Genomic DNA, 27872 nt, shown 5'->3' with positions numbered 1-27872 from the left:
GCTCTTTTTGTTTTTTCGAAAGTCGTCCTTTTAAACAAATTCACTCCCCGTATTAATTGATAAATCGTTTGCTTTTTAACAGTAATGGATTTGAAAATGAGAAGAACTTGTAAGAAATTGGATGATTCCATAATGGCATCTGGATTCCTGGATTCTTTTGATTATGTTTTGTGTGATTGCGATGGTATTTTATTTTAGAATATGTCTCGAAAACTATTTATCTTATTTTTTTTAATGAAAAATAAAGTAGCTGCCACATTTTGTTTGATATTGTTTGATTTTAATTTTGAAAATTACGATAAATTGTTCAGTCAGAAAAACATATTATTGGTTTTCCCTCGTGGTTTTCATTCAAATTCTTAACTTCATTTTGTATATTCTTTTTGCTGTTTATTGTTATTGGCACAAGTGTCTATTCATTGATGATGCATGTTAAAAAAGTATGAAAAGTCAAATAATTTGCAATGATAAATGCTTTGGTCTTAATTCTAAGAACCTAAAAATGCAGTCCTAAAAATGCAGTCAGAAAGTTATCTGATTTTTATGGTGAAAGGAGGGATATTTTGTGATGTACTTTAAGTTATGGAAAGGTAGCATGCTCATTTTTGTTTTGTATCTGTCTATTTTTCTAAAATATGCTATAACTGTAAGTAAATCGCCAATTTATTTATAGGAAAAAATTGCAAACTGCTTCAGAGGTGAAACTTTTGATCTTTATTATTTGGAATTAAGCTCTTAACTACACATTGCTGATAATGTAAATGTATCTGTAACGAAGGAATTAGTTAATTAACATAAAATAATTTATTCAGTGTTCACTTTTTTGGGTCACCATCACCTTGGGTTACTTAGTTGGTTGACATCAAGTTAATGCACAATCCAATGAATTAAGTTTTTCATAATTTCAAAGAACTTATCTCAACCCAGCCCTTACTTATTAGACTTTAGGCCCTTTCCAAAACTGAATGTAAGACTGTCAACACTGAAAGAACTATCAATTGCACAGGTTTGTCATTTGATGTTGAAAAAAAAAAAAACTTGCTGAAAAAGCAGAGATGCTGCGTGCCATTAAAGACTTATTGATTTTAATCACTATTTTGCGTGGACATAAATGCATTTAATATAAAAAACAAAATATTGATTTAATGATTTTTTATTTATTTATTTATTTATTTATTTTTTTTTTTTTTTTGCATCTAGCTCGACACCTTTTTTAAGTTAAAATGCTTATTGCAGGTGTGAACTAAGAAATGGTTTGCTTTTTTAATGCATTAATTTCTTAAATCAAATTTATATTATTGATCAATATCAGACTGTTTTACTTTTAGTTTAAAGTTTGATTGCAATTTTATTTCAGGTAAACATATTTTTTTCCAATTTAGCTCATTTTTCGGGCATGAGCTTTTTCCTGTTGCATTCTTGATTTTCGGCATTTTTCTTATTTTCCTCTTTTTTTCTGATTTTTATTACTTTTCTTATTTTCTCCCACAATTTCTCCAGATTTTTTGCTTTTTAGTATTTCTTAGTTTTTAAGTGAAGTTAATGAGTGCAGTAATAGCTATTTTTAAGAAAAGACTTTCTGTTATCTGTGATTAGTGTTATATATGATTCAAAATACTGAAATGCTATACATTTAGGTGTTTTATGGCATGGTCCTAACCCTATACCTGGCTCAATTGAAACTGTTCAAGCTTTACACAAAATGGTGAGAATATTTTTTGTTTTATAACATCTTTAAAACTTTATTTTGCGGTTGCTGTATGTCTACATTTTTCTCAACTGTACGGATATTGTATAAATAATAAATAGTATAATAGTTAATGTAAATAGATGCACTCATAATTTGACTCAAATTTTACGTAGACATACATATAAGGTTAAATAGGTTAGATGATGAAGAATATATTTTAAACAGAGGGAAAGACTTTAACTTTCGCTACAGGGGCATTCCACGGTATTTTTGACAATATGTAGAGTCCATAACATGACCTTTTTTTGCCATAACTTTTTAATTTACCATTTGATTTGCAAATTATTTTAATATTAGCTGGTGTGTTGGTAGGAAAAGATCTAAATAAAATAATATGCTAATCAAACAGTAAATTAAAAAGTTATGGCAAAAAAGGTAACGTTACGGACTCTACATAAATGTCAAAAATACCTTGGAATGCCCCTACAGGAGTTAATTTTATAGGAACTAATATTTTGTTGAAACTACAGTATAACTTTGTTAATTTAATGATTTCCTCAATTTAATGATACATTTCACTGGTTCGGATTTGACTGCACTGAATGTCTATGCTCCTTGATTTAACAATATCCTTGATTTAACAATAATCTTTTCTTGTCCTTTGACAATCCTTAAATCAGGGTTATACTGTAATTGATTCATTTAGAGTTTCAAGCTTGGGGTTTGGACTTGGGTATCATCCCCTTTCTTTACGCCACCCAGGGGGATTTGGAAGTGTGGAGGCCTCGGGGCAACGAAGAAGTGGAAGCCCCTAATCAGGGTTCGAAAAGATCATCATATTTTCGAAAATATCCAATACTTTGATATATATCTGAATATTTTGACTTATATGTATACAGTCGGACCTCAATATAGGGTCACCCGCATATAAGGTCACTTTTCTAAAGTCCCGGCTCTCTGAATAAGAATTCTATCATATATTATCGGATATATGATCAGGTCATAATACATAAATCGCTTATAAGATCACTTTTGTCAGATTTCTTTGAATGATTTCAGTGCCTAACAGATTCACTTCCAAGAGTTCACCGCGATATACGATCCTTAAAAAGTGAAAAGTCGTTTTTCCTATCAATGTAGCTGGTAGTGCATTACGACAGTGATACTAAAATATGAAGCAGTAATGCGGGCACTCAGAATGTACACATTGTACTCTTTTACCAGTCATTAGAAGCTGAAGAAATTTTCAGAAAATAATTAGAAACCATTTTGTTTAAATTAAAGAAAAAACACATTAGTCCTGTATTAATGACAATTTTAAGTAAGATGAGTTGCACATCAGTTATTTGCTTGGGGATATTTGAATGCAACTTTACTCTAAATGAAAGTTTTAAAAAATAATTTCAAAATTTCTTATTGATTCCAAAAATTTAAATTGGTTCAAATCAGCTCAACTATAATAACCTTAAAAACTGATAGTTTTGAACGTATTAAATTTTGAAGTGATTTAATGAATTAAATGTTTATTTATCAATGAATAAATATGAATTGGTTAGAAGGTCAACCCGCTTATAAGGTAAGTTTCGTGAAGTCCCGAGGGGTGACCTCATATCGAGGTCCGACTGTATACCCGATATTTTCGGCCCGTAAAAGTTAGGATATTTTGTAAAAATTTTATTGTGGGCGCCCCTTTGTTGTGGAGGCCCCAGTGCAGTAGCCCCACCTGCCCTCCCCTAAATCTGGCCCTGACGCCACCTGTTTTTGTTGTCTTCTGCCAGTCAGGTGTGCAGTTTAGGCAGCGGCGTAAGTAGGTATCTGCCGCCCGGGGCAAAAACCAAATTTGCCGCTCCTCTTACATTTCCTTGCTACTCCTCGTACATGCCCCACACCCACACAAGAAAATGAAAAACTAAAGCGACATTTTTTTATATTTTATAGAACGAAAACAAAATTTTACTATCTAGAAAATGTTCAAGTTTTAGTATAATTTTACATCAACAGGCAATATTGTCGATCGAAAAATTCTAATAAATATTTTTCAAAAATTATTGCATTATGAGAAATAATATTTTCCCTCAATAAAAATATTTTGAACAACATGATCTAAAACTGTATATCCAATGGCTTTTGTCGGATGTCTTTTCATCCATAAACTCTTTACTTTTTGCATTGAAAAAGGTGTTCCCTGAAACGCCTAAACACGTGTATGCAGTAATTCTGCAAATTTGTGCTTTTTTGACATTTATGTTAACTTTACTGTCACAAAGGTATTTATTTATCAAACTAACCGCCTTCGTTTTTTTTTTTTTTTTTTGTGCCCTTTGGTAATTAAGGTTGGCGCCCTCTTGGGGGACTGCCCCTGACTCTTGTCGATCTTTGTGATCTATAATCCTCTCCAACGAGGTTGTCCTCTCCTTTCTTGTCTTCCTACATCAGCGCTCTAGTAATAATGATCCACATGCATGTCTCAACGAGAAAAATTTCCTGGTGTGAGACAAGACTGAAGAGTAAATAAAAAAACTTTTTGATGTTGATTTAGGATTTTGGTGATAACGTTAGTTTAGTGTTACAGAATTTGCCGCCCCTAGCAAAGTGCTGCCTAGGGCAGATAGTTTAGGCTGGTAGTAGGCAAGCTCAACTGAACCTCACTTGAAATGAATGAGGTCTCAGTGATGTGTGGTGGTTTTGAAATTTTTAAGATGGTTCATATTCAGAATTATAACAGAAGTATAGATTTTGATATAGATTCTTCCAATTTTAATAATCTTTTGTTGGAAGAAATACAATTTCATCTTTAAATAGGGACCAAAAAAAAAAGATTTTTTTTTCTTTTCTGTGAAAATAAAATAATGATTACAAAACTTCAAAATTTTGTAATTTTCCGAATTTCTGATGTCAAAATTTGTGGCTTTCTGCTGTATTTTTATTTTTTTGGAAATGGTGCTTCACTCTTTCATTTCCCTGAAGAATGAAACCAGCCTAACTGATTTTTTACTTTTTCTAATCATCTCATAAACATCCAATACATATATTCATATATTTTGAAAGTTTTTGTTAATAGCTAATTGAGTGTTTTTTAAAAACTTTTCCTTAACATTGTTTAGTAATGGTAAAAATGTATGGTACCCAAAACCGAAAAGAGTAGGTAATAGGTATTTTATATTGTGCTGTATATCGTAAAATCACTCATTTTTGCTAGCCTTAATTTTTGTAAAAAGGAAGATATTGGTGATTTCACAAATTTTCCATGAATGTTAAATGTTTCCATGAATGTTAAAAGAAAAAGAAATAACAAGGCTTAAATTTTCACCATTATGATGGGTCTGTGAAAGTTGGGAAAATTAATGCCTTGCGGAAAAGTGCTTTTATATTATTGCATTCTTGATAATTTGCTATTTTTTGAAAGTTAATTTAAATGCCAATAATTTTCATTTTTATGCTTAGGGAAAACATATAATCTACATAACTAATAACAGCACAAAAGCTAGAGAAGAATATTTAGAAAAGTGTGCTAAGTTTGGTCTTCCTGGAAAAGTTGTAAGTTATGTATAAGATCATTTGTTTGCATTGAAAATAAATTGTTTATTAATTCTTTACTTTTAGCTTTTTGCTTAAATATCAGCTTAAAATATTGGAATGTTCTTGCAAAACAAGAGTGGCCAACCTTTCTAATAAGAATGCCACTATCTGGAGGAAAAGAATATGCATGTCATTTTGAAGTTTAACATACTGATCTAGTGTGTTATGGTTATTATAGAACTTTCTTTTATATTTATTTTATGAATGCTTAGTACTTACGCAGAATCATATGTTATTTCTCATAAGTATTTCTGGTGGGAGTGCCATAACTACCACAATACATCATCAAACATATATAGTGAATCATTTTAAAGATTTTTTTTCCCCGCTCACAATAAGCTAAAAATGCAAAATATCTGCACACAAAATTCGAAACTATCAGCAGGTACAAAACACAATACACGATGAGCAGATAACATTTTTTGAGGAACAGTGTCTTTTGCTTTCAATCATGTATCCATGAAAGCAGAAGGTGAACTTTTTTCATTAATTTCTCTACCTAACAGTTCACATTTTGCCTATTTTGAAGGTATACAGTAAAAAAAGGCACTGGGATGGATCCCTTTGTATAAATTGCAAGCTTTTGCTTTCATTATTAAAAAAAAAAAAAAAAACAGCTGGATATCTCTATTGATAAAGTGTTCAGCTTTCAACCAAACGATCCAGAGATGAAATCCCTGTTTAGGTGGTGTGCTAAGTTTTCTATCTTGCTTAATTTGACATTGTAGTATTTTTTAGCAAGACTAAAAATTTTGAGCATGAATTCTTTGCACGGTCCAGTTATTAGTAAATTATTAGGATTTGTCCTTAAACATCTCATATTTATGTATAACAGCTACCAGGTTAGTGTGATATACTGTGTGAGGTAGAATTTCTATAGCTGCAGTATCAAATATTTATTGGAGAAATTTTAAAATACTTTGTTGCAAAAAACTCTCAGGGTGTGTGCTGAAAACAATTACTTTTTTTGTTGTTGAAAAAAAAATTTTTTGAAGAGCCAGGTTTAAAAAAGTTTTTTTTTATGTCTGGCAACATTTTAAACCAAATTGATTGATCTTTTTTGATCCTCTGCCAGAAAGAAAATCAAAGTGAAAAATTAGAACTTTTACTAGCGACATGGTCCCGGAATCTGAGCTAAAAGAGCTCAGTAGAAAATCTGCAGATTTTCTGCAGCTATCTTCGAACTCAAGGCAGACAGTTTTGCAAATTCTGCAGATTTCTTTTAATTAGAAGAAAATCTAAAGTTCTCGTAAATTACAATAATTCGGCGGAAAGCTCGCGAAAAATGTTGAGTTAGATACGTCAGCTGCCAGAACTTTAGACTTACTTTGAAAGTAAAGAAATCTGTAGAATTTGAGCAAAATTCGATTTTGAGTTGAAGATATTTGTAGAAAATCGGCAGTTTCTGCGAATTCTCTGCGAAAATTTTATACATTCTAAAGCTGAAAAGATTCTAATTTTTCTAGCTTTTCTGGTTCATGGCATGAAAGACTAATTAAAATAATGTTAATAAATAAATAATAAATTTATTTATTTATGAACAGTATCTTAATTGGTCTTTCATGGTTAGAAACAAATGTGGTCAAAATTAATGTGGTTTGACACCTAGGTTTGGATTTTTATAAAATTTGTATCTTTGTCTTTCTATGCATTTTAGGAAGCATATAAAATATCTTTTGAGAGTCTCAACTGGTTTAGGTTCCACAGAAATGCATAGCAACAGTGAAGTTTTAAAAACTGAAAAAAGAAAACCTCCTGTATGAAAGGATTTTGATTTAGGGCTCTCGATTAGTAGTAAAGGTCACTTTGGTTGCTTGTGCAAACAATGCTTGAAAGTACTTGCAGAACAATTTTGGTCAAATAATTTTACATTGCAGAACAACGTCAAGCACTGTGCTTTGGGGCAGAATTATATAATTATTAAATTGCTTGAAATAATGCTCAGAACACATCTTACCCTAAATAGTCTGCAAAGCACCAACCCAATTGTAACTGAAACAACCTCAAAACATAATCTTTTGAGGGTGTTCTATAAATTGGTTCATATTCTTACGGCCGCTACATCGGCCGATAGGATAGCCAACAAGCTGAAAAAGGCGCCCTCAAAAAGTAGATGAGCTAATATTTATTCATTTTCTTTTGAATCTCTTAAATGTTGCACTAGTCTTTTGAGGGTCTTTTTTACTCTGCATAAGTAGAAAATAGACATCTCTTGGTGTTAATTTCAATTTTTGGACACATTTCTCTCCCCGCTTTGGAAATATGGATCCTGTTTCTCTATTCTATTTTATAATACGACTCACGGATGCAATACTAATGCCAACTACCTTTGAAATCTCTCTATAGACGTTCGGGAGGAGTTTCGATCTTTGTTCGCTTTCGCAATGTCACATCCATCACTGACGACAGTAAAATCTCAACCGACTTGATTATAGTTGCAGCTTTCATCTTCGGAAATCCTTGCACATGCTCTTTCAGAACCCATTTAATCTGTGGAAATTGATGACAGTTAAAGGATTTATGCATCCCATAAATATTTTTACAAATTTTAGTTTGATTGGTGAAGAATACTTGGAATGATTTTAAAATTAGTGGAAAAAATACTTTGTTTCAATTCATTTGTACAAAGGTGTATGTTTGGCATAATTTTCAACCTTAGCTAGGTGTGCGGATTGATATGGTGCTAGAAAATCCTGTTTGGCTCACTGGAAAAATGACTCGTTTAATTCGTCATGGAACTTCTAGTATTAGTTTATAGTGCACATGGAGAGATTACACAGTAATTCTGGTGCAATTGGTATGCATTTTAAAATATGAACCTTGATCTATAGAAAGAAAGGGATGAGCTCTTCTCTGGAATTCAGCAGCAATTTCTCAATTTGTTTAGCAGAAAAATTAATTGTACTAGTAGCACGCGAGCCTATTGGGCAGCCTGTAATATTTGTATAGAAGACATTTAGTTCAGAAATGCTAATATTATTTTCTGTGAATCTGCTTATTTTAGCATGTTTCTTTCATAGGAGGACATTATGTCTACATCCTACTGTGTTGCTGCTTATTTAAAATCCAAGCATTTCCAACGCAAAGTATATGTTTTAGGAAGCACTGGAATTACTTTTGAATTGCAGAAAGCCGGTATAGATCATTTACCTGTAGGAGTAAGTAGTAGGTTTACAGATTTTGATTAGCACTTAGTATTATTATTTTATAAACAACATGTAAAATTGTATTACTGTTGGCTCCACTTAAACAAATACCGCTGGTTCCAAGAAATATTAGTCGATTAGGCAGGGAAATGTTTTTTTATCTTCCCAAATTGACAACATTTGTCTTAAAACGTAATAATAATAAATCAATATGGAAGTAAATAATATTATTGTTAAAAATGTTTAAATAAGCTAAGTAAACTACAGATTAGCACAATAATTAAGCATGAAAAAAGAAAGTATGAAAATTATAGATATGTAATTTACAACTTGCAATATCAAATCTTTGTTTTTTCACTCTTTTTCAGTGCTTTTTTTTTTTTTTGAATAAGTGCATAATAATAGATGGCTTTCTAAAGGTCTTTTAAGAACACTTTTCTAACTCTTTTCCTCTCTACTCATCTGCCGTGTTTTACATTGAATATTTATCAATTATTATCATCTGCAGTGTTTGTATTTCTGTGAAATACTTAATTTAAATATTGACTGGGCTATCTTTTTTTTTTGGTAACGAAAGAAATTAGATAGAATAGTGATAGTGGAAACACTTTGATGGAACGCGAAAGTTGTTTCTTTCGAACGTTGTTGCCAAAGTCAATGATTGTTTACTTACTTAATTTGCTTTTAGTTTTTTCTCAGCAAAAATATTTTCAAAAGCTGATCAGCATTGTTCTATTATCCGGGGAAATTATTCGATAAAACGGGGACCTTGAACATTGGACCAATGGGGAAATATTTGGCTCCGAAAGGTTTTATTCAAATAAGCGGGGTATTCATTTATCCATTACCCGATTAAGCAGGGCTGACAGTATAACTCAGTCATGTTGTTACAAACAGGGGTGTTAAGAACTTATTATTTATGAGTTCTGTGCCCTGAATTCAAATAAGACATTATAAGACGTATACCATTTTAGTGAAATGTACTTGATACTGTTTTGAGTTAAATCCATACGCTAAATAGAATGCAAAACAGGGAATCTTACTACTATTTTTTATACAAATATTCATAACCTAATTACACAGAACAGACTAACTAAGCTGCGACTTCGGGTTCACTGATTTTTGAGGACTCCAAATGACGTAAAATTGTACTAGTCTTATTTTTTTTTAGAAAAAAAAAAACAAAGTTAAGGTTTTCTCCTTTTTTTATTTGCTTTTTTTCTGTACTTAAAATGTGGGGTGCCCTGCATCCCAACAAAACAAATCCTCCCCACTCTTGATCTATGAATGCTTCTGTTCAGAAGATTTGACTACAAAGTACCCAGGAAAAATATTTGGCCTAGGATCCCCTAATAGCTTAATCCAGCCCTGCAAAATCTAAATACAAAGATCCAGCTCATCACTCAAACATTGAACAAAGCAAACATATGCAAGCAAGAACTTCCACGTTAACTGTAACTCATAGAAACTTGCTACATATTTGCTCCATGTAGTGAATTTTCTTTTAAGTAACTAATAACTGAACTACTTACTGACAATAAGACTACTATACCTGAAGCAATTCTTATTTCTGAAGCATATTTAGAAGTGCACAAATCTAGGATTGGAGTCAAAACTGCTCATTTTGGGTATAACAGCAGCACTGATATAAAAAATGTAGAGCTAATTGAGAAAAACTAATTTTGTATTTCACTTCAGCACCCCAAAGTAAAGCTAATATCAGTTTCCAACCCTCTACACAAAAAGCTTTTTTTTTTTTTGCTGTGTAATTTTTTATCATGAAATATCAAAGAAAATGGAAGATAACTATGTCTTGAGTTAAGGCTTAAAAATTAAAAGGTGTGTGTGAAGTTAAAATGGTTCGTACGCTCCTTCATAACTCCTCCAATACTCCTTCATTTAGTAAATTTTTTGAAGTGCTCTTCAAACTCCTTCATTTTGGTTTTAACTCCTTCAAAACTACTTCTTTCTTAGTTCAAAACTACATAATCTTCTATGACAATAGCTTAAAATATTTCAATCGACAACTTAACTTCGTCACAAGGGTGATTATATAAGGGCAATTTTAATGTAAATTCATATATTTATTTCATAAAGATGTGATTTACATATTGATCATAAGTCATAAAAGTTGAAGGTGAAAATATTATTAGATAACTAAGACATTTCCCAAGTGAAGTAAAACATGCTTAAATGGTGCTAGGCTATTTTTTCAAGTTTTATGATTATTGTTTTTCTCTCCACCACACTCTCAGCAGCAAAACAAGGCCAGATTTAGGGGAGGCAGACGGGGCTACTGCAACGGGACCTTCACAATAAAATTTTTACAAAATATCCTAACTTTCACAGGTCGAAAATATCGGATCTGGGGCCTCCACACTTCCAAATCCGGCCTTTCAGCAAAAGTCAGGTTGTCTAATTATTTAAATATTTATAAATACAAATGTTGATGTACTATATTAAGTGAGTGTGTTAAAAAAACAATTGTTTAGTAAATCACAGATATGATATTGTAAAAAGGGTCATTCACAAGTGATGTCATGCCTTGAGGGGGAGAGGGGTTCATGAAATTGTGATAAGGGGAAGAGAGAGGGTGACATCACAAACTTATTGTAACAATATGTTTATAAAAATTATGACATGTGACAAGAGGAGGAGTTAAGTGAAGTGTGACACTTAATGACAAGGGGGGGAAGGAGGTCAAATATGTTGACAAAAATTGCAACATCATTTAATGACAGCCCATTAGTACTCCTTCAAAATCTCATTTTACTCCTTCAAAATTCCTCCAAAACTCCTTCATTTTTAGCCTACTTTCCCAGTAAAAGTCAGAAAAAGAAGAAAAAAGCATGAAAGAAGGCTTAATGCATCTTAAAAATATCGTGAAAAACAAAAAAAAGTCAAAAATAAATAAAATAATTAAATAAATATTGAAAAATTAAAAATTGGAAAGTAGGGTATTGAGATGGGGAAAAATGTCTGTCTGTCGGTCTGTCTGTCTGTCCCCCCCCTAATAACTTTTGAATGAATAGTCCGATTCGAACAAAATTTTTTTTGTTCGAAAGATCTCGGCGAGGACACCTCATTCCCATATTTCACTTTTTGATTTGAACTATTTTTTGTTCAATTTTGAACAGTTCAAAAAAACTTAACATTAGCGCCTACGGGGAAATTCAAAGCAATTCCGAACTGTGAGGCGAATTTGCTTCAAACAAACTTTGTTGGAAATAGCTCTTGACGACCTACTCCCGACTCCGACTCCGAGAATTTAGGGGGGACCTGACACCGACTCTGACTCCTGTTCCCGACAATTAATCGGACTCCGACTCCCCGACTTCGACTCTGACTTCGTAGCTTTGGCAAACATTTATACACGGCTGACAAATGACTGACTCCGATTCTTGGATATTCGACTCCGACTCTTTTATCCCAAAATGAGATTGACTCCGACTCCGCTGCTATGGTTTTAACTGTGAAATAATTATTGTTGATATGATTTGTTTTTATTTTCACGCTAAAGTTTTAATTTAGATATTTAGTTTTCGGTGAATAAACTCGAAAAATATGCCCAGACGATTTTTTTTTTTTTTTTTTGACAATGAAAATTATTTCTTTAAGTTGACATTTTATTGTTTTTTTTTTTTTTATTTTGGTAAGTGCATTAATTCATTTAAAAAATTATTTTCGGCAACAGGGGAAAAAGAAACGATTTTTTTTATATGATGTATTTATTTTAATGAACTTATTATTATTTTTTCGTTTTGAAAGCTGTTAAAAAAAATTTTTAATGGAAAGAAGTGCATTAGCTGCTTTGTTTAAAAGGTGCTGCTATTTTATTTGTTCGTTTTTTTTGAAGAAAAGTAAGGAATATTTTATTCCTAGAAATCAGCTTAAAATATTAAAAAAAATATGTTTGAAAAAATTTGCGATTTTAGCTATTTTTGAGAATATTGATCAGGTACTAGAAAGTAGTATGGGTATACGGGAAAGTAGGCTCGTCTAGTTCTAGACGGAACTTCTTGTTATTTCGGAAATTGAGTACGGACCCTGTAAAACTCTTTAAGAAAAAGGAAATTGTTAAAACTATGCTAGGGATAGAAATGCAAATATAAAACTTTGCAGTATCCTAGTATCCTGATTTTTTAAATTAGTAATTTAAAATCATTTTAAATTTAACTTAAAATTGTTCAATTAAGTATTTATTTTAAGAAGAGTAATGAAGGAAGAATATTTAGATTTTTCTTTTATCTTCTCTGTGGCGTACTTTTTCTTGTTATATTGCCGTACAGACAATAATCACAGTGGCTCAGTCGACAGGGCGCAGAGCTTTGAGTGCGTAGGAGCCAGGATCTGGTTTCGGCTGTGACAATCCAGAGTTAGGACTTTTATGTCGATTTTATTTACACTGTGTTCAAAATGTTCTAGAAGTTTCTTTAACTTTCTAACAAGATGTTCTAGAAGGTTCTATGTTCATACAAAAGCGTGAGCCTCACAAGTTGTGGACAGTTGTCCAGTTCTTCCATGCTGCCAGTTGCGACAAGCTAATAAAGCATCTAGTTCAGTAAAGCGTATTCTGTAACTATTTGAATCATCCTGACAATATTATTATACGTAATTGAAAAAAAAAAGGAAGCTTTTTATTAGATCTAAAAGAAATTTACGAATGAGTAACACTCGACAAAAAGATGTGATAAGAGAATAATTATTACGTATGAGTATTAAATGTCACTGTAAATAACTTGCATTTCTAAAAAGTTTTTTGATCTAAGGATTTCTAAACTATTAAGTAAAGACACAATGAAACATTTGTCAACAGTATGGCAAAAAAAAAAAAAAAAAAGTTTTTATGACTTAAGGAAATAAATAATATTTAAATATTTTGCATCAAAAAATTCAGTTTTTCTTTTAAGATACTGATAGTTTAATTTTGTTTCACTTGATGTTTTAAATTGCTTGATCAAAAAGTGGTTGTTTTAGTGTTCGTTTCATTTTTTTAGCCTGATCCTGTTCCTGAAGATTGGGTAAAATGGATCCCAGAGCTTAAGTTGGATCCTGAAGTAATTCTTTTATTATTTACTTTTTCCTAAAAATATTTTGCCTTAAATTTTTTTATGCATTTAAAGAAGATACTTTTTAATTATTAAGTTATGTTTTTGTAAACTTTGCAAAATTTGAAATAAAAAACTTTCAACTTTGAATTTTTCTCGTAAAATTAGAATTAGATATTCATTATGAATATGAATTTAAGTAAAATAATCATTTCTAGTTCAGTTAATATTTTTTCTTGCTTTTTATAAAAAAATTGTTGATTAACATGTTTCTATTGTAATGTAGTAAAATTCTAAATTAGTTTTTTTGTTAAATATAGTTATTACTTTATTTTTCAGTAAACAATTTTATCCATTTCATTTTTATCCTTTTCTGCCTTTGGAGTATTTATACTTTTTCAAGATTGCTTATCTTTTAAACCCCCTTTCAGTTACATGGTACATAATTATGCATATTAATGTGTGTGTGTGCAAATGTATTTTGAAGAAACCTTTTTCATGATAATTGACAGCTCACAAATAAAAAAAGGTTATGGATATGAAAAAAAAAATTGCATTGTGTTTTAGCATGATAATCATTGTAATTAAAGCAACTGTCATGAAAATTTTTATCAGATTGTTTTTAATCTTCTCCCCCCCCCCCCCCCCCCCCCCGCAGGGACGCACTGACTAGCTGGCCCATTAGCACCTCACGCCTATGCGCTCTTGCACCCTCAAGCCTAAAAACCTTTTTTTTATTTAATTATTATTTTTTTTACTTTTTTTTCGCTAACAAGCCTGTGCAACTTCACTTTACTTTCTTTTCTATTCTTTAAAACTATAAACTTGTGTGATATCATTTTTTTTCTCTTTCTTTTTTTCTTTGTACCTTTTTTACTCTTTTTTTTTTTGCGCATTTTCTTTTTTTGCACCTTTTTTTTGTGCTTTTTTTTTTTTTTTTTGCGCCCTTTTGAGGCCAAAGTTGGGGTCCTCTTGTGGAACTCAGTCCACCCCCCCCCCCCAAAAAAAAAGTGACCTAGGGAAAGAAATTGTTTCAAAATTGAAATTATATTGCCTTTTTTGAAGTGATTCAATACTAACCAACAGCCTAACAGGCAGTTCATCTATCAGTAAACTTGTAACATTGCTAATTACAATGACATTATTCATCACATTTTGTCTCCAAACATTATGTAAACAACAATAATTTGATCTGCTGAAAACATTTCATACTGAAACATTTTAATGTTACATATAATTTTTTGAGGTGTATTTTCAAGCACTTTAGGGTGCATTTTGAAGCAATTTAGAACACAAGTTGATAGTAACGCAGTCTCTTGATCACACCTTTAAGACAATGGTATAGCGAGAAATGTTTCATGGGGAGTGATCTTTATACTCATTCATGTTCAGACACACACACATATATATCAAAGACTATCAATAATTGTACAACCTTAGGAGTAAAGAAAAATTTTTAGGCTTCAGGCAAATTTTTTCTGAATTTGGAGAAAAATTATGCATAACATAGGGCATATGAAAGACCTAGTATCCAAAGTATTGTTTTTAGTTGCTCGTACAGCCTGGTGCCTACGGTTTGTCAGACACTGATATATAAAATCCTAGTGCTTTATGGGGAGTTATGAGTACTATTCCCTCCCACTTTCTGCAACCCCCTGCTTAAATCTTATGAAAATTTAATGACTTTGATAAAGAACTGTAAATGAGGATCTTTAGTTCAAGTTAGCATTCAGTGTTTTAGTTAGCCAACTAAACACTAAATGCTTCTCTGCACTTCTTTTTTTTTTCTTTTGTAACTTGAAGAAGTGGTTACCAGGAGGGTATTTGTTGTATTTTCAAAGTGGTGTCATTTTAGTTCATTTATTGATTTCATCAGTACATTTTAATTGTAAATTTAGTTTTTATAATTTATAAGCTGTAAAACATATGTTTTCAAATGTAAATAATATGATTAAATTATACTTCTAGAATTTCCTATAGGTTGGAGCAGTAGTTGTTGGATTTGATCATTATATAAGCTACCCAAAGCTAACAAAAGCTGCCAGTTATTTGAGAGATCCTGAAACATTATTTATTGCGACTAATAGAGATGAACAGTTTCCTACTGAAAGAAATCTAACAATACCTGGTAAATATATTTTGATTTTGGTATATTATCAAATACTGACATAAATAAATCTTGTGTAAATGATTTCTTATATATCTCTTTTCATTATCGTGAAACAGGGTTATTTAGCTCAGGTTTTCAATATTTTGCTCTGTATCTCTGTTAGAAATTTTACTGCTAACAAATCAATACCGAGGGTAACGGCACCAGTAACAGACAGTCGGTAAATTTTAATTTAATTAATAAGAATTTCAGGCGGGTAAAACTGATGTTGCTGCAACCTGTGAATATGGTACAACCATCTAGTGTTATCAGAGTGAATTTTATGAGCCAATTGGCATTTACAAGGCAGTGGTGGAAGGTTATAAACAGTCACCACAAGGTCTGGCGGTGTTTCATGCTCATTTGAATTTAATAAGGTTTCAGATCTAAAAGAACTGTTGCACATTTCGAAGAGAAAAGGGGAATTTTTTTTCATTACTCATCTTTTCCTCATCCTATCTATTGCTGGGTATAATAAGAATTTTCGATGTCAGTTACTGAGGGGTCGGACATTTTTTCGAAATTAACTATTAGCTAATAGAATTAACTATTTCAGAGGATCCAGAAGCAGTCAAACGTTAGATGAGGAGTAGTTGCATGAGAGAAAAATAGATTAAAAGGTCTAAATACATTGAAAGGCTTAGAAAATTGAGTTAATCCGAGAGCAATGTCTTAAGCATGTCTATTACTGGTGCCGTTACCCTAATAGAATGTCTAACATTTTAATACACTTAATTTTTTTGTACTTCCATGACTTTCTTTACAACTTTATTTGGGTTATTTTGAATTTTAATGGAACTGTTAATGTTTCTTGTGGCGCAATTGATGGAGTTTTCAATTGATAATGCAAAATTATGGAAGGTTTTAGGAGGGAGTGTGGCGTAGGTAGGCTCTCTTAATCACCGAGTTGAGCTCTTACACTGAATAATGCTTCCTTCCATTCTTGTAGAAGTCACATAAGAGGATTTCTACATGTTCTCTATCGAACTGAGATCTCAGTTGAGTGCTGACCAGTTCAACATAGGGATATTCTGAGATGTAAGCCATTCTTTTGAAAAATAAGAAGTGTGTATCAATGGCATTGTCTTGATGAATGATCTAATTGGGAGCACCTATTGGTTCACCAAATGACAGCAAATCCCAATCCAGAGTTTGTTAGCATTTTTTTTTTCATTCTGTGTGTAATTTAGGAAGCAAAAAGAGGTGTTCTTCATAAATCCAAAAGCTAAACATGTTATAAGCTAGCTACCATCTTGTTGCCTGCAGCATATGCTCTTCGAATATTTCCTCAAGACATGCTAATAGAATGGTAAAGTTCACTTTGAGCGTTCAGCTTCTAAACTTTCTTATGTTCTTCAGACCAGAATTACAGAGATTTTGTCATTTTAATTATTTGTTGAGCAATCTTTACACTTTATAGTCCAAGAAAAAAGTCTTCTCTTTTTGTCACCAATCATGTTTTAAAAGATATTTTCATACGATCTGGTTTGTGCAGAAACTTTTGCAACATCAAAAAATGTTTTTTGTAATTTCTGATTTTCATTATGATTAATTTTTTCAAAACCTCTGATACATATTTGAATCGATTATTGCAGAAATGGCATAAGTCGAAATTTTTTTCAAAATTGTTAGCAGTGGTTTTCCTACGTTTGTATGTAGAGACATCGAGTAGTATAGCAAGGAAGACAATCCTTGTACAACAAAGCACTTTATTTAGGGGTCACATTTTTCGTTTAGTGCAGAAAAGGCATAAGTCCCAAACTGCCCTTTCTGCACTAAAGGAGAAGGATGAAATAGTAAGACGTATTGGCAAGATCATAGAAAAACTAGATTTTTTGGCATAATAAATTAAAAACAAATAACTCCTTTGATCTAGCATAATTTCGGTAATGGTAGGTTTGTCAGTTAGGGGGGTTAGTGAGGGATTTGAAATCACAGAATCGGATTGAAGTGCGCTAATTTCTCTGGGGTTTTATTAACAGCACTCTAGGAACTAAAAAAAAAACTGTATGCTTTCAGTGAGATAAATGCTGATCAAGATAGGAAGAACACTGCAGGAGACTTTTTCTAGAAACATCACTGAAGAAATTTAACAAGATTGCTGATGACTTTCCTCTGAGGGGACATTTGTTTGTCTTTTGCAATCAAGATTTTGGGACAGTAAAGGAATGTTAAACAGATATGACAGATTATAGCCAAGGGAAATCCAACCTATATGTATAAAAATGGATGTATGCTTGTGAGTGTGTGTGTGGGTATGTGTGTGTGTATGTTCCTTACACAAATCCAGTTTTGGTCGGATTTCTTCCAAATTTGGCGCAAAGGTAAATTGTTACTCAGGAGTTCATACAGGCAATTTTTTGAAATTTTAAAAAGACCCAAATTGGTTAATTTTATATTTTGAGTCATAAAATTACTCTTTTCTGCCCAAACAAATTTTTGCATAATTATGAATTTAGTCTAAATGAAAATCCCTTACAAAACTGCCCTAGATGAAGTTTCTTCAAAGATTAACTTTAATCGTTACATTTGTGAACCTTGGTTCAAAGCAAATGAAAACGGTTATCAACATATAACCACCAGGAGCTATTTTAAATGCAATCTGCAATCAACACAAAACGTATCCTGAACGATGGGCATTAATGCCGTTTAGCGACTAAAGCATGCTTGGCGAGAAAACCGTAGCTATAAGAAATGATGCTGTACATCGTTTCTTAAAACTGCAGCCTACGAAGCCCCAAGGGTCCATTGATGCTACTCATGGTTCTACTTAATTTGAATGTTACCATTTAATTATAATTTTTAAATATTGTTTAATTATAAAATCCACAACAGTTTGCATGTAATTTTTTATCAGTGTTTTTCCCGTTAATAGCAGAGAACATACAAGCATGAGTAAAGTTGCATGAGTAATATTGCATTCAATATTGATGTTTGTTTGGCACTCTTGGCTTCCTTAAGAGGTTTTCCATCTCCAGCTCAGTCACTTTCCTATGCCGGGCTGATGAGTGCTAATAAACACGAAACTGCAGTCCTCGGCTGAAAATGACTGAGCTGGCGGTGTATTTCATGTATTTCTGCTTTAGCCCTGGCAAATGGGCGGTAATTTACTGAAGATTGACGTAAAGTCTTCGACCGTTTCAGCATTAGACCACTTTTATTAAAATCACATCTATTTCATCCTTTCAACAGAAATTTAATATTCTATGATCCTTATGAAACCAATTTGCAATATATAAATTTTCTTGATACTGTTCCTTGATTTACGTCGAATCTTTAAGTAGTTCAGTTCAACTAGAACCGATAACTTAATTCGGTTTCATAGAGGTCACTCCAGGCTGTCAAAGCACAGGAGTAAAAATACTAATAAAGCAAATAAATTGGAAAATAATCATAGTAATGTACAATAGCAGATTCAGAACTTATCTTTCAAATGGGAAGGATGTGGTCAAGGCTTTCTTTACATCTATGTGTATAAAAACGGATGTATGTTTGTGTGTGTGTTCCTTACACAAATCTACAGTTTGCATCAGATTTCTTCAAAAATTGGCGCAGGGGTAAAGTGATGCTCAGGAGTTCACATAGGGAGGTTTTTGGAATTTTAAAAAGATCCAAAGAGGTCTAAATTTGTATTTTAAGTCAAAAAGGTGCTATTTTCTACACAAACGAATTTTTGTATGGTTATGAATTTGGTCTGAATGAAAAGCCTGTAAAAAACTGCCCTGAATGACATTTCTTCAAAGATTAACAAGGTTCGTCAAATTTGTGAACCTTGCTTTCAAACAAATGAAAGTGGTTGGCAACTTTTAACCACCAGGAAATACTTTAAATACAATCAACACAAAGCGTCTCTTGAACAAGTTCAAAACTTTAAGGATGAAAATGAGGGTACTTAACTATTATTAAAAAGATATCAGGTTCATCATTGTAACAGAAAATTAGTATATAATTCTTATAAAGGGTGTCCCAAAATTAACGCAAGATTTGAATTTGCCGCCATTTTTGCAATAAATGGTTGGCAACCCTGAAAAAAGAACAATTTGACTGCTGAGAGTTTAGGGTAATCAAAAATGGAGCGTTATACGATACAATAATGCGCTTTCATTATTGAACAATTGTTTCAAAAATAATGAAAGTTGAGGCTGGTCAAGCAGTTACTGTTATTGGCGCTCGGTATCGCAACACGGTAATGCACGGGTGGTTGTGGGCTTGTTGACATAGACCTTTGAATTCAAATAACCCCATAAGAAGAAATTTTAAAATGTTAAATCACATGATCTAGGGTGCCAGTTCTGATCACCGAAATGAGAGAGTACGCAACGAGGAAATGCCTTATGCAGTAATTGAAATGTTTCACTCTCTCTAGCTGTATGGTACAATAACACCTCATTTTTACTAACCCTAAACTCTCAATTGTCAAATTGTTCTTTTTTCATGGCTGCCAACAATTTATGGAAAAATGGTGGCAAATTCAAATCTTGCGTTAATTTTGGGACACCCTTTACAAACCAATATGCATATGATCATTATACTTTTCTATGATTTACGTTGGGTCTTTACATAATCCGGTTCAACTAAGTTTAGCAGAAGTTGTTCCAGGTTATCAAAGAACATGGGGGAAAAATACTAACAAAGCAAATAAATTGCAAAATAATCAGTTATGCATAATAGCGCAGCTGGAACTCATCTTTCAAGAGGAAGGGGGATGGTCATGGCTTTTCTTACATGTATATAAAATACTATACTAGGATTGCCAATATGAGGTAAAATAAAAGGCTGTGAACCTTTTGAAATGCAAAACCACACGAAAATTTAACACAGCGGAAATTACATAGTTCTTGGGAGGGTTGGAGTTTCAAGTTTGAAAAAATGCAAAGAAATATTAATTTGAATTTCAACTGTATGAAACTGAATAAAATTGCTATATATCCTATATTAACATATTTTTTAATCGTATTAAATTTTATAATATCTTCACGCTCGAGCAATAATACACATTGTAAACAATAAAAAATATTGGTAGTTTATACTACCACGAAGTATTTTTATCATCACTGAACAATAATTGTGAGAAAAGAATAGGTAATTAACAATGTAATCAAAGCACCTCTCTTGACAGAGAAGGTAAAAGTTAAACGTTATGTATTCAGGGGTCTGGCCAGAGGATATTTGAGTCCGTTAACGGACCCTTCACAAAAATCCGATCAACCAAAACGGACCTTTCACAAAATCCCGATAAACCAAAACGGACCTTTCACAGAATCCCGATCAAACAAAACGGACCTTTCACAAAATCCCGATCAAACAAAACGGACCCTTCACAAAATTCTGATAAACAAGATCGGATGTCACAAATTGTTTATTGAAAGAGCAAATCTGAAAGCAAACTAACGCATATTTCTGTGTATAAACAGATAATTTTTGAAACCTTTTTAAAAGTCAAATTAGATTGATCAGCTTATACAAAATCGGTTAATTTTGAAAAAAAAAAAAAATCGGCACTCTTGCGATGCTCCTGCAAGCGATAAATAATTACTACTGCCAAATAAATACAATGGTTGTTTGTTTTACCACAGCTAATTAGCAGCGGTGTTGTTGTAAACTTTTCTGAAAAGGCATTGGTAAGCACTTTTATCCCCGCTGATGATTTAATGAACAATAATAATATATATTCAGTAAATTAATATATATCTGCGAAATAAACTTAGAACTGCAAAGGGATAGTAAGGGTGAGGAAAAAAATATGATCGCTTCAGATAGGGTTACCAACTTCAAAATTATCACCACTTAGCGTCTGGCGTTGAACCTTTATAATGACTTGATTAGAAAATATTCTCATCATTTTGCCAGCTTGTTAATATTTGCGTTTTTACGGTGCAGTGCGATGTTTAGTTGTTATTTTGGGAGAAAATTATATGGGTTTTGATTTTTCGATGCTGACACACACACAAGGATGATTAACTTTAAATAAACTCTTTTAATTACCATTTTTTTTTCTTTAGATGTCTACATTTTGAAAAATGCAATTTTTTAACATCCAATAATGAGAATCATATTTTGTTCTTTTTTCAGGCTAACTTCGCTTTATTAGGATTCAAATAACTGAAAAGTCTCTTTATTTCTGTTAGAACTCTCATTTCAAGTTTTTAAAGCAAAATTCCATTTTCTGTTATGAGTCAAAAATTAAAATGCTGAATAGATGGTTTATTTTATTTATTTATTTATTTACTTATTTTTTGGGTCAACTGTGTCCACAGATATTAATGATATGTTTATCATAGGACTCTAAAATGCAATTTTAAAATAATTTTATCAAAAATATTTCTTTTACAAGCCGTTTTTATGCTTTTGATGCCTTTCACTTTGAGAATTGCGATCTCTTTGCATCCGCTATGGGAATCCAATTTTTCGAATTTTTGATGATTATTACGCTTTGTTAAGAGGTAAAAACAATTGAAATATCTTTTTAATTTTGTTAAAATCACGGAATTTATAAGTTTTAAATGAAATTCTGTGCTTTTTAAGAGTGTCTTGGGTCAAAAAGTTGAATGCTGAACCCTATTCTGAATTTTATTTTATTTATTTATATTTTTGTTACAATTATTTTAAATACTGTACAGAAATATTTCTAGTATAATTTAACATAATGTAGAATGGTAGATAAATATATATACTTGAAAGAGCGATGCCCCCCCCCCCCCCGGCAAATATCAGAAAAACACTCCAGAATGATTTTTTCGACATAGAAGAGGTAAACACTCAACTTTAAGTTTAATTGATGCATTTTATGCCATCTCTAAATTCTAAAATTTCGTTTTAACAAATTTTTTTTTTTTTTTTTTTTTTTTGCGAAATTTTTTGATTTTTCACAAAATTAATTCATTTTTCACAAAATTATTTGTTTTTTCACAAAAAACGGACCCTGTGAAAAATCCTGGACAGACCCCTGGTATTAGATACCACTAATTGGGATTAGATACCACTAATCCCAATGGATCTTCTTAAATTTTTAACGTATCATATCTCCAGTGAAAGTTGCGTTCTCTATCCCAATCAAAAAGTCATAAGGGCAGTCGATAAGGTATTTAATGTACTTGAGATCTATATGGACAGCTTTATATTACTTGCTCAAGGTTGGGTACACTGAAAAATGGATTTCTTCTTGCTGCTGGGAAGGGGACTAAAAACATTGCTTAGGAGCAAGTTTTTAGTTAAATAATTCAAAATTTTCTAATGTATAAATTTAACTTTTCTATTTTTTGACTATGTTTCAATCCGTGAAAATACATTTCCTTTGCTTTTAAGCTGTGGATAAAGGAAAAAAAAAATGTGCAACAAGCTTTTGGAAAATATAAACAAAAAAATTGTCTATTATACAGTTGTAAGTACAAACAAATGTTTTTTTTTTTATGACCAGCAAATATATATATATTTTTTTAAGTAACTCAGATAGTAACCAAAATGTACACGCCTACTGCTTTCTTTATAACGTAGTTCAATTGACGGTTTTTAAGTATTTCGTTCCATAAATGCATCCACTTACTTCAACTTTTAATGCTTTACGTTTTTTTAAATAACAATTGTAAATATTTATGGCAACTAATATTCAGTGAACCCATTCCCTCCCTTCATGACAACTGTGCCTCTAGAAATTAAAATTTCGATGCTCTCAAAGGAGCAACAAATTCACATAGGTGCACTAACTACCTGCAGCAGTGTGAGATAACATGAATAACATTTACAGCAAGTATTGTGTTTTAAAAATCTGAAATTGAGTTTAAATCTAGACAATTCCCAAATCATTGAAAGATAGTGACATTACTGTCCAACTGTCTTTTTTTACCTACAAAAATATTAATTTGACACACATATATAAGAAAATTAAAGGTAGCTGACTTGCATTTTTTTATGCAAATCACACTTATCCAATTTTACTCCATTACATGCCATTAAATTGCCATGGAAAGTGTAAGCAGACACATTTTGTAAAGGTATTTTTACTAAGCCAACTTTTTCTACGGAATGTGTTTGCATGGAAACACTTACAAAATGTATTGAAATGAGCCTACCTAACACTTGATACCTTGATATAAAAACATGGTGAATTATCTGTTAGCTTTTGGGGCGTTAAGGATAATTTTGAATTAATCTGAAAATATCGTAACTGTGTCCCTAAAGACTAATTTGCACGCATTTGTGCCTGATGAAAACCATTGACTTTTACTTTTTAGAAAGCTCACGACTCTTTCGAGGGAGATATTGCATGATTTTTTTTTCTGAATAAAATGTATGTGTAGAGTACTATTGCATTTTTTGATGTCTTAGGGTAGGCAAACCCTTCAAAGGCAGCACAACGCTTTTCTTATTCAAAGCATCACGTAAAAAGTTCTTTCACAAGATGTACAAAAGACAATCACTTGTCATTGCGGTAAGACAGTTCATGCAGCGCTTGTCTAATTCAACTGCCGACAACGTGCCAGTGGATACGACAGAGCCCAAACAAGCCTCATACTTTTCCGCTTTTAGTTGATGTAACTTTTACCGCAAATGCTTGGTTTTCTGTGCTATTTAATGTCTTTTGAGCATTTGAGCTTAGAAGGCAGTGTAAATAGAATTTAGTGATTTAAAAATCTAAAAGATAAGTTGCATTGAAGAGCACCCGGGCAACGCCGAGGTGTAAGCTAGTCTCTTATAAGTGAAATCCAGAAACTATATCAAATCTGTTGAAAACAATGAAATCTGTATTTGCTAAAACAGGTGCCCTTAATTTTTTCAGAGGACTTATCTCCCAAATTGAGAATTTAGATGAAGATTCACCTGGGCGACAAATGTTTTCAATTATCGACATTTATGTTTAAATATTTGATAGAACATCAAAGGAACGGTTTCAGACTAGCTATTTCATAGATGATTTTCAAGAGAATATTGCAAAGTAACGTTTGTCCACTGAACTACCTTTGCCAATATTGAATGTAAAGGGAAAATTTTCATATTGTTGGAAGAAATAGCAAAAATATCCAGATGATTATTCATTGCAATTTTCAACATAGTCATACTAATATGTACATCGAACTTAGTACACAAAACTAGACGAGAAGGATAGAAAAAAAGATTTCCATGGAGGATGTATTTGATGAATATGAATATAGTTTTACTCACATGTAAAAGTTTTGCTTTTTATCTCAATTTGTTAGTTTTGTAATTTTTTTTTATTTTATTTTCCAGCCTTTATTATTTCACTAAATCAAGATGAGAGAAAGTGGAAAATGCACAATGTATTTTCTTAAGATAATGAATTTATGAATACGGACATAACTAATTATTTCTGTCGCTTTGTTATATTATTTTTTACTATCATAAATCAGTTTGAAACAAATCTGTTTCACTTGATTTTTATTTTCATCACTGTAAACTAGTCTTTCAGGATATTTATTGCAGAATATATTCCCTAGATATTATAAGTTCAACAGAATTGTAAGTCCTAATTTAAAAAAAAAAATTAATTTCAGTGACTAAATGAAATGCAATTTAAGGTGAGGTAATGATCCTACTTGTGACTAGATTAGTCATAAAAATTTTCCTTGAATTTAGATAATTTCTGAATGAAATAATCACTTTTTATTGATTCCTGAAAAGTTGCTTTAGTTGGAATTATGCCCTTTCTGAAATAATCGATTAATTTATCATCATACTATCTATCTATAATAGAAATTTGATAGAGTTCTATTGACTAATTTTCTTTCTATAAAAATACTTGCATTGGGCTTAAACTTTTGCACCACATTATTTTTATTTTCCGCTGTTCAGGCATGAAAGTAGACCAAAATTGTTTTTTTTAATTTCGCACCAAAATTTTGGTATTAGTTACATGTGGATTTATGTGTTTTATTTTATGTTTACAATTAATTTCATAATCCCACAGTTATTTAAATAGGTGCTTTAAAATTCTAGGTGCTGGGACATTTGTTGCTGCAGTAGAAACTGTTAGTGGAAGAACTGCAGTTTCATTGGGAAAACCTCACAAATATATGTTTGATTGCATCAAAGAAATGCATCCTGACATTGATGTCAATAAATGTGTAATGATTGGTGACAGGTAATATTTGTTTGGCTTTCTGTTATTAATTTATTATAACTTTTATGTTGACTTGTGTTTCTCTCAAAATTATTCTGCACTCAATGACTCAATTCAAACCTTAATCTACTTTACACCTAATACAACACGGCCACAAGTCAAAAATTGTCGCTTTTGAGTTGTATACACGTCTTGGTGCATTTTTATTAGTTCTATTAAAATAAGGCAGCCTCAAATGAAAAAAAAAATTTTTAACCTTATTTTTGAGATGTCAGTGTGTTAAAAAAAATGTAAGCTAAGGTGCATTACATTTAAATTGATTTTTCTTGAAAAGTAGTTTTTTCAGATGTGGCAGTGGAGTACTGGGTGTGCGATATATGTTTACTTCAGAAGGTTAGGTTCAAAACTCAAAAAGTTATGTGTAATGTTCTCAGCCTTTTCCAGAGGTTTTTTTTTGCTAATTTTCATTTTCTTTAGGCTTTCAATTATAGTTTGATACTATATTGCCTATTAGGACTCTTAAATACATGACCAATAAACTGACAAATCCTGTTAATGCACTTACGGGCATCGTTGGTTCTTCTTATTCTTTTCTTGTTTGTATTTAAAAATTACTTTACAATTCATTCTTTTTTCAATAGTTCACTCTTGTTTAGAATTCTAATCTTCATATTTATTTATAATTCTGGAGTTTTATTCAAAGTTTTAGGTATGCTTTGGATAGTCTCTGTACTTAATTTATGGTTTTTAGGTCTCATAAGGCCTGAAATAATGGTTTGTCACAGGATATTCTATTGGGGCTTCTGCCTTTAAGCCTATTGTACTCAACCAAATGATCATTGTTTTGCTTTTGAAATCTTATAAACAAAATCAAGTTGTGTGTTACGCTCCAGCATTTGTGCAACCAACATTTGTTGGATTTCATAGCTAGCTTAGATAGACAAGAATATGTGTCCCAATGTTGTTGTTTTTTTTTGCACAATAATTCATACTGTAATGCTGGGTTCCCCAACCTTTTTGTACCCAAGAAAACATTTGAGAATACTGGTCGGAAGGTGAGCACCATTTATTTTCTCAAGGTGAATTAAGAGTTGAACAATGTAATTCAACATATAAAACTTTTTGCTAATACTCATGTGGGAAATAAATAATTATTAAACAATGCCTAGAAAATCTATAAATTAAAAATTCTTTATAAAAATAGAAATCTCAAAATCAGTAAAAAAAATTTTCATTTAATTTCATTTGACATTGCTACGTGATTAGAAATTATGATAATATTCTTGTTCATAGGCAATTAACCTTGTGTTCATCTATTTTTTATGTGCTGTACTTTTCGAGAATGGAAGTGTATTTCTGTCAATTGCTTTCCAAAGCTTCTCCCCTGATACAATTAATTGTATTATAATAATATTTTGAAGATCAAAAGTTATTCCCAGTTCTTCTGTCCTCACTTGAACAAGTTCTGAAATGCATGTAGATAGTTCAGATAGTGAGTAAAATAATTGAAAAAGAAAGGATGTCCATACCCTCAATAATATTAAACAGTTGAAAATGTTTTTCATAAGATTTCGCTTTGGGATTTTTTCCAGCGTGGACATTTCTACATTTTATAGCATAACAAAAGAATAAAACTATTTTTATAATAAAAAATAAGCAAGATTTTTACTACCGTCAAAGGCAGCGGTCACACATAAATTGGTGGGCACAAAGGTGCTTAGGGGCATATATAGGATTGGGGATCTGAGACATAATGCATACTATTGATTCAGCTTTAAAAAACAATTTTTTTATGTTAATTATTTTGATATTGTTTATCTCCTCCAGGTTGAATACAGACATAATGTTTGGAACTAAACATGGTATTAAGACTTTGCTGGTCTTGACTGGAATCAACAGTTTAGAAGATGTACATGAATATGAAAAAGGTAGTCAAGAGACAGATCAATTGCTTATTCCAGATTACTACCTAACATGTCTGGGTGATTTGCAGCAGTTTATAAAAGTTTAGTAAAGTTTAATTTTAAAAAAAAGAAAAGGAATTAGATTTGTGATAAAATGTATTTATTTACAGTATTATATAGAATATTTTAAAATTATTTCATTACAGTAACGAATAGTTTAACTGATTGCCTGTAATATGTTTGTTTTTAAATAAATATACAAAAATGTGAGTTAATAAACA

At 31.6% G+C, this 27872-nt stretch overlaps 1 protein-coding gene across 1 annotated transcript; it reads left to right on the top strand.

Moving 5' to 3' along the window:
* Positions 1–27872, top strand: LOC129220386 (glycerol-3-phosphate phosphatase-like). The gene is made up of 8 exons (XM_054854799.1): positions 1–184; positions 1638–1705; positions 5135–5227; positions 8290–8427; positions 13413–13472; positions 15444–15591; positions 25564–25708; positions 27515–27872. Exons 1-8 carry the CDS (start codon positions 85–87, stop codon positions 27696–27698), a joined length of 936 nt encoding a protein of 311 aa, XP_054710774.1. The 5' UTR covers positions 1–84; the 3' UTR covers positions 27699–27872.

The sequence above is a fragment of the Uloborus diversus genome, chromosome 4 (assembly GCF_026930045.1).
Source record: "Uloborus diversus isolate 005 chromosome 4, Udiv.v.3.1, whole genome shotgun sequence".
In the NCBI taxonomy this organism is placed as follows: Eukaryota; Metazoa; Arthropoda; class Arachnida; order Araneae; family Uloboridae; genus Uloborus; species Uloborus diversus.
This window is presented reverse-complemented; position numbering and strand designations above follow the sequence as displayed.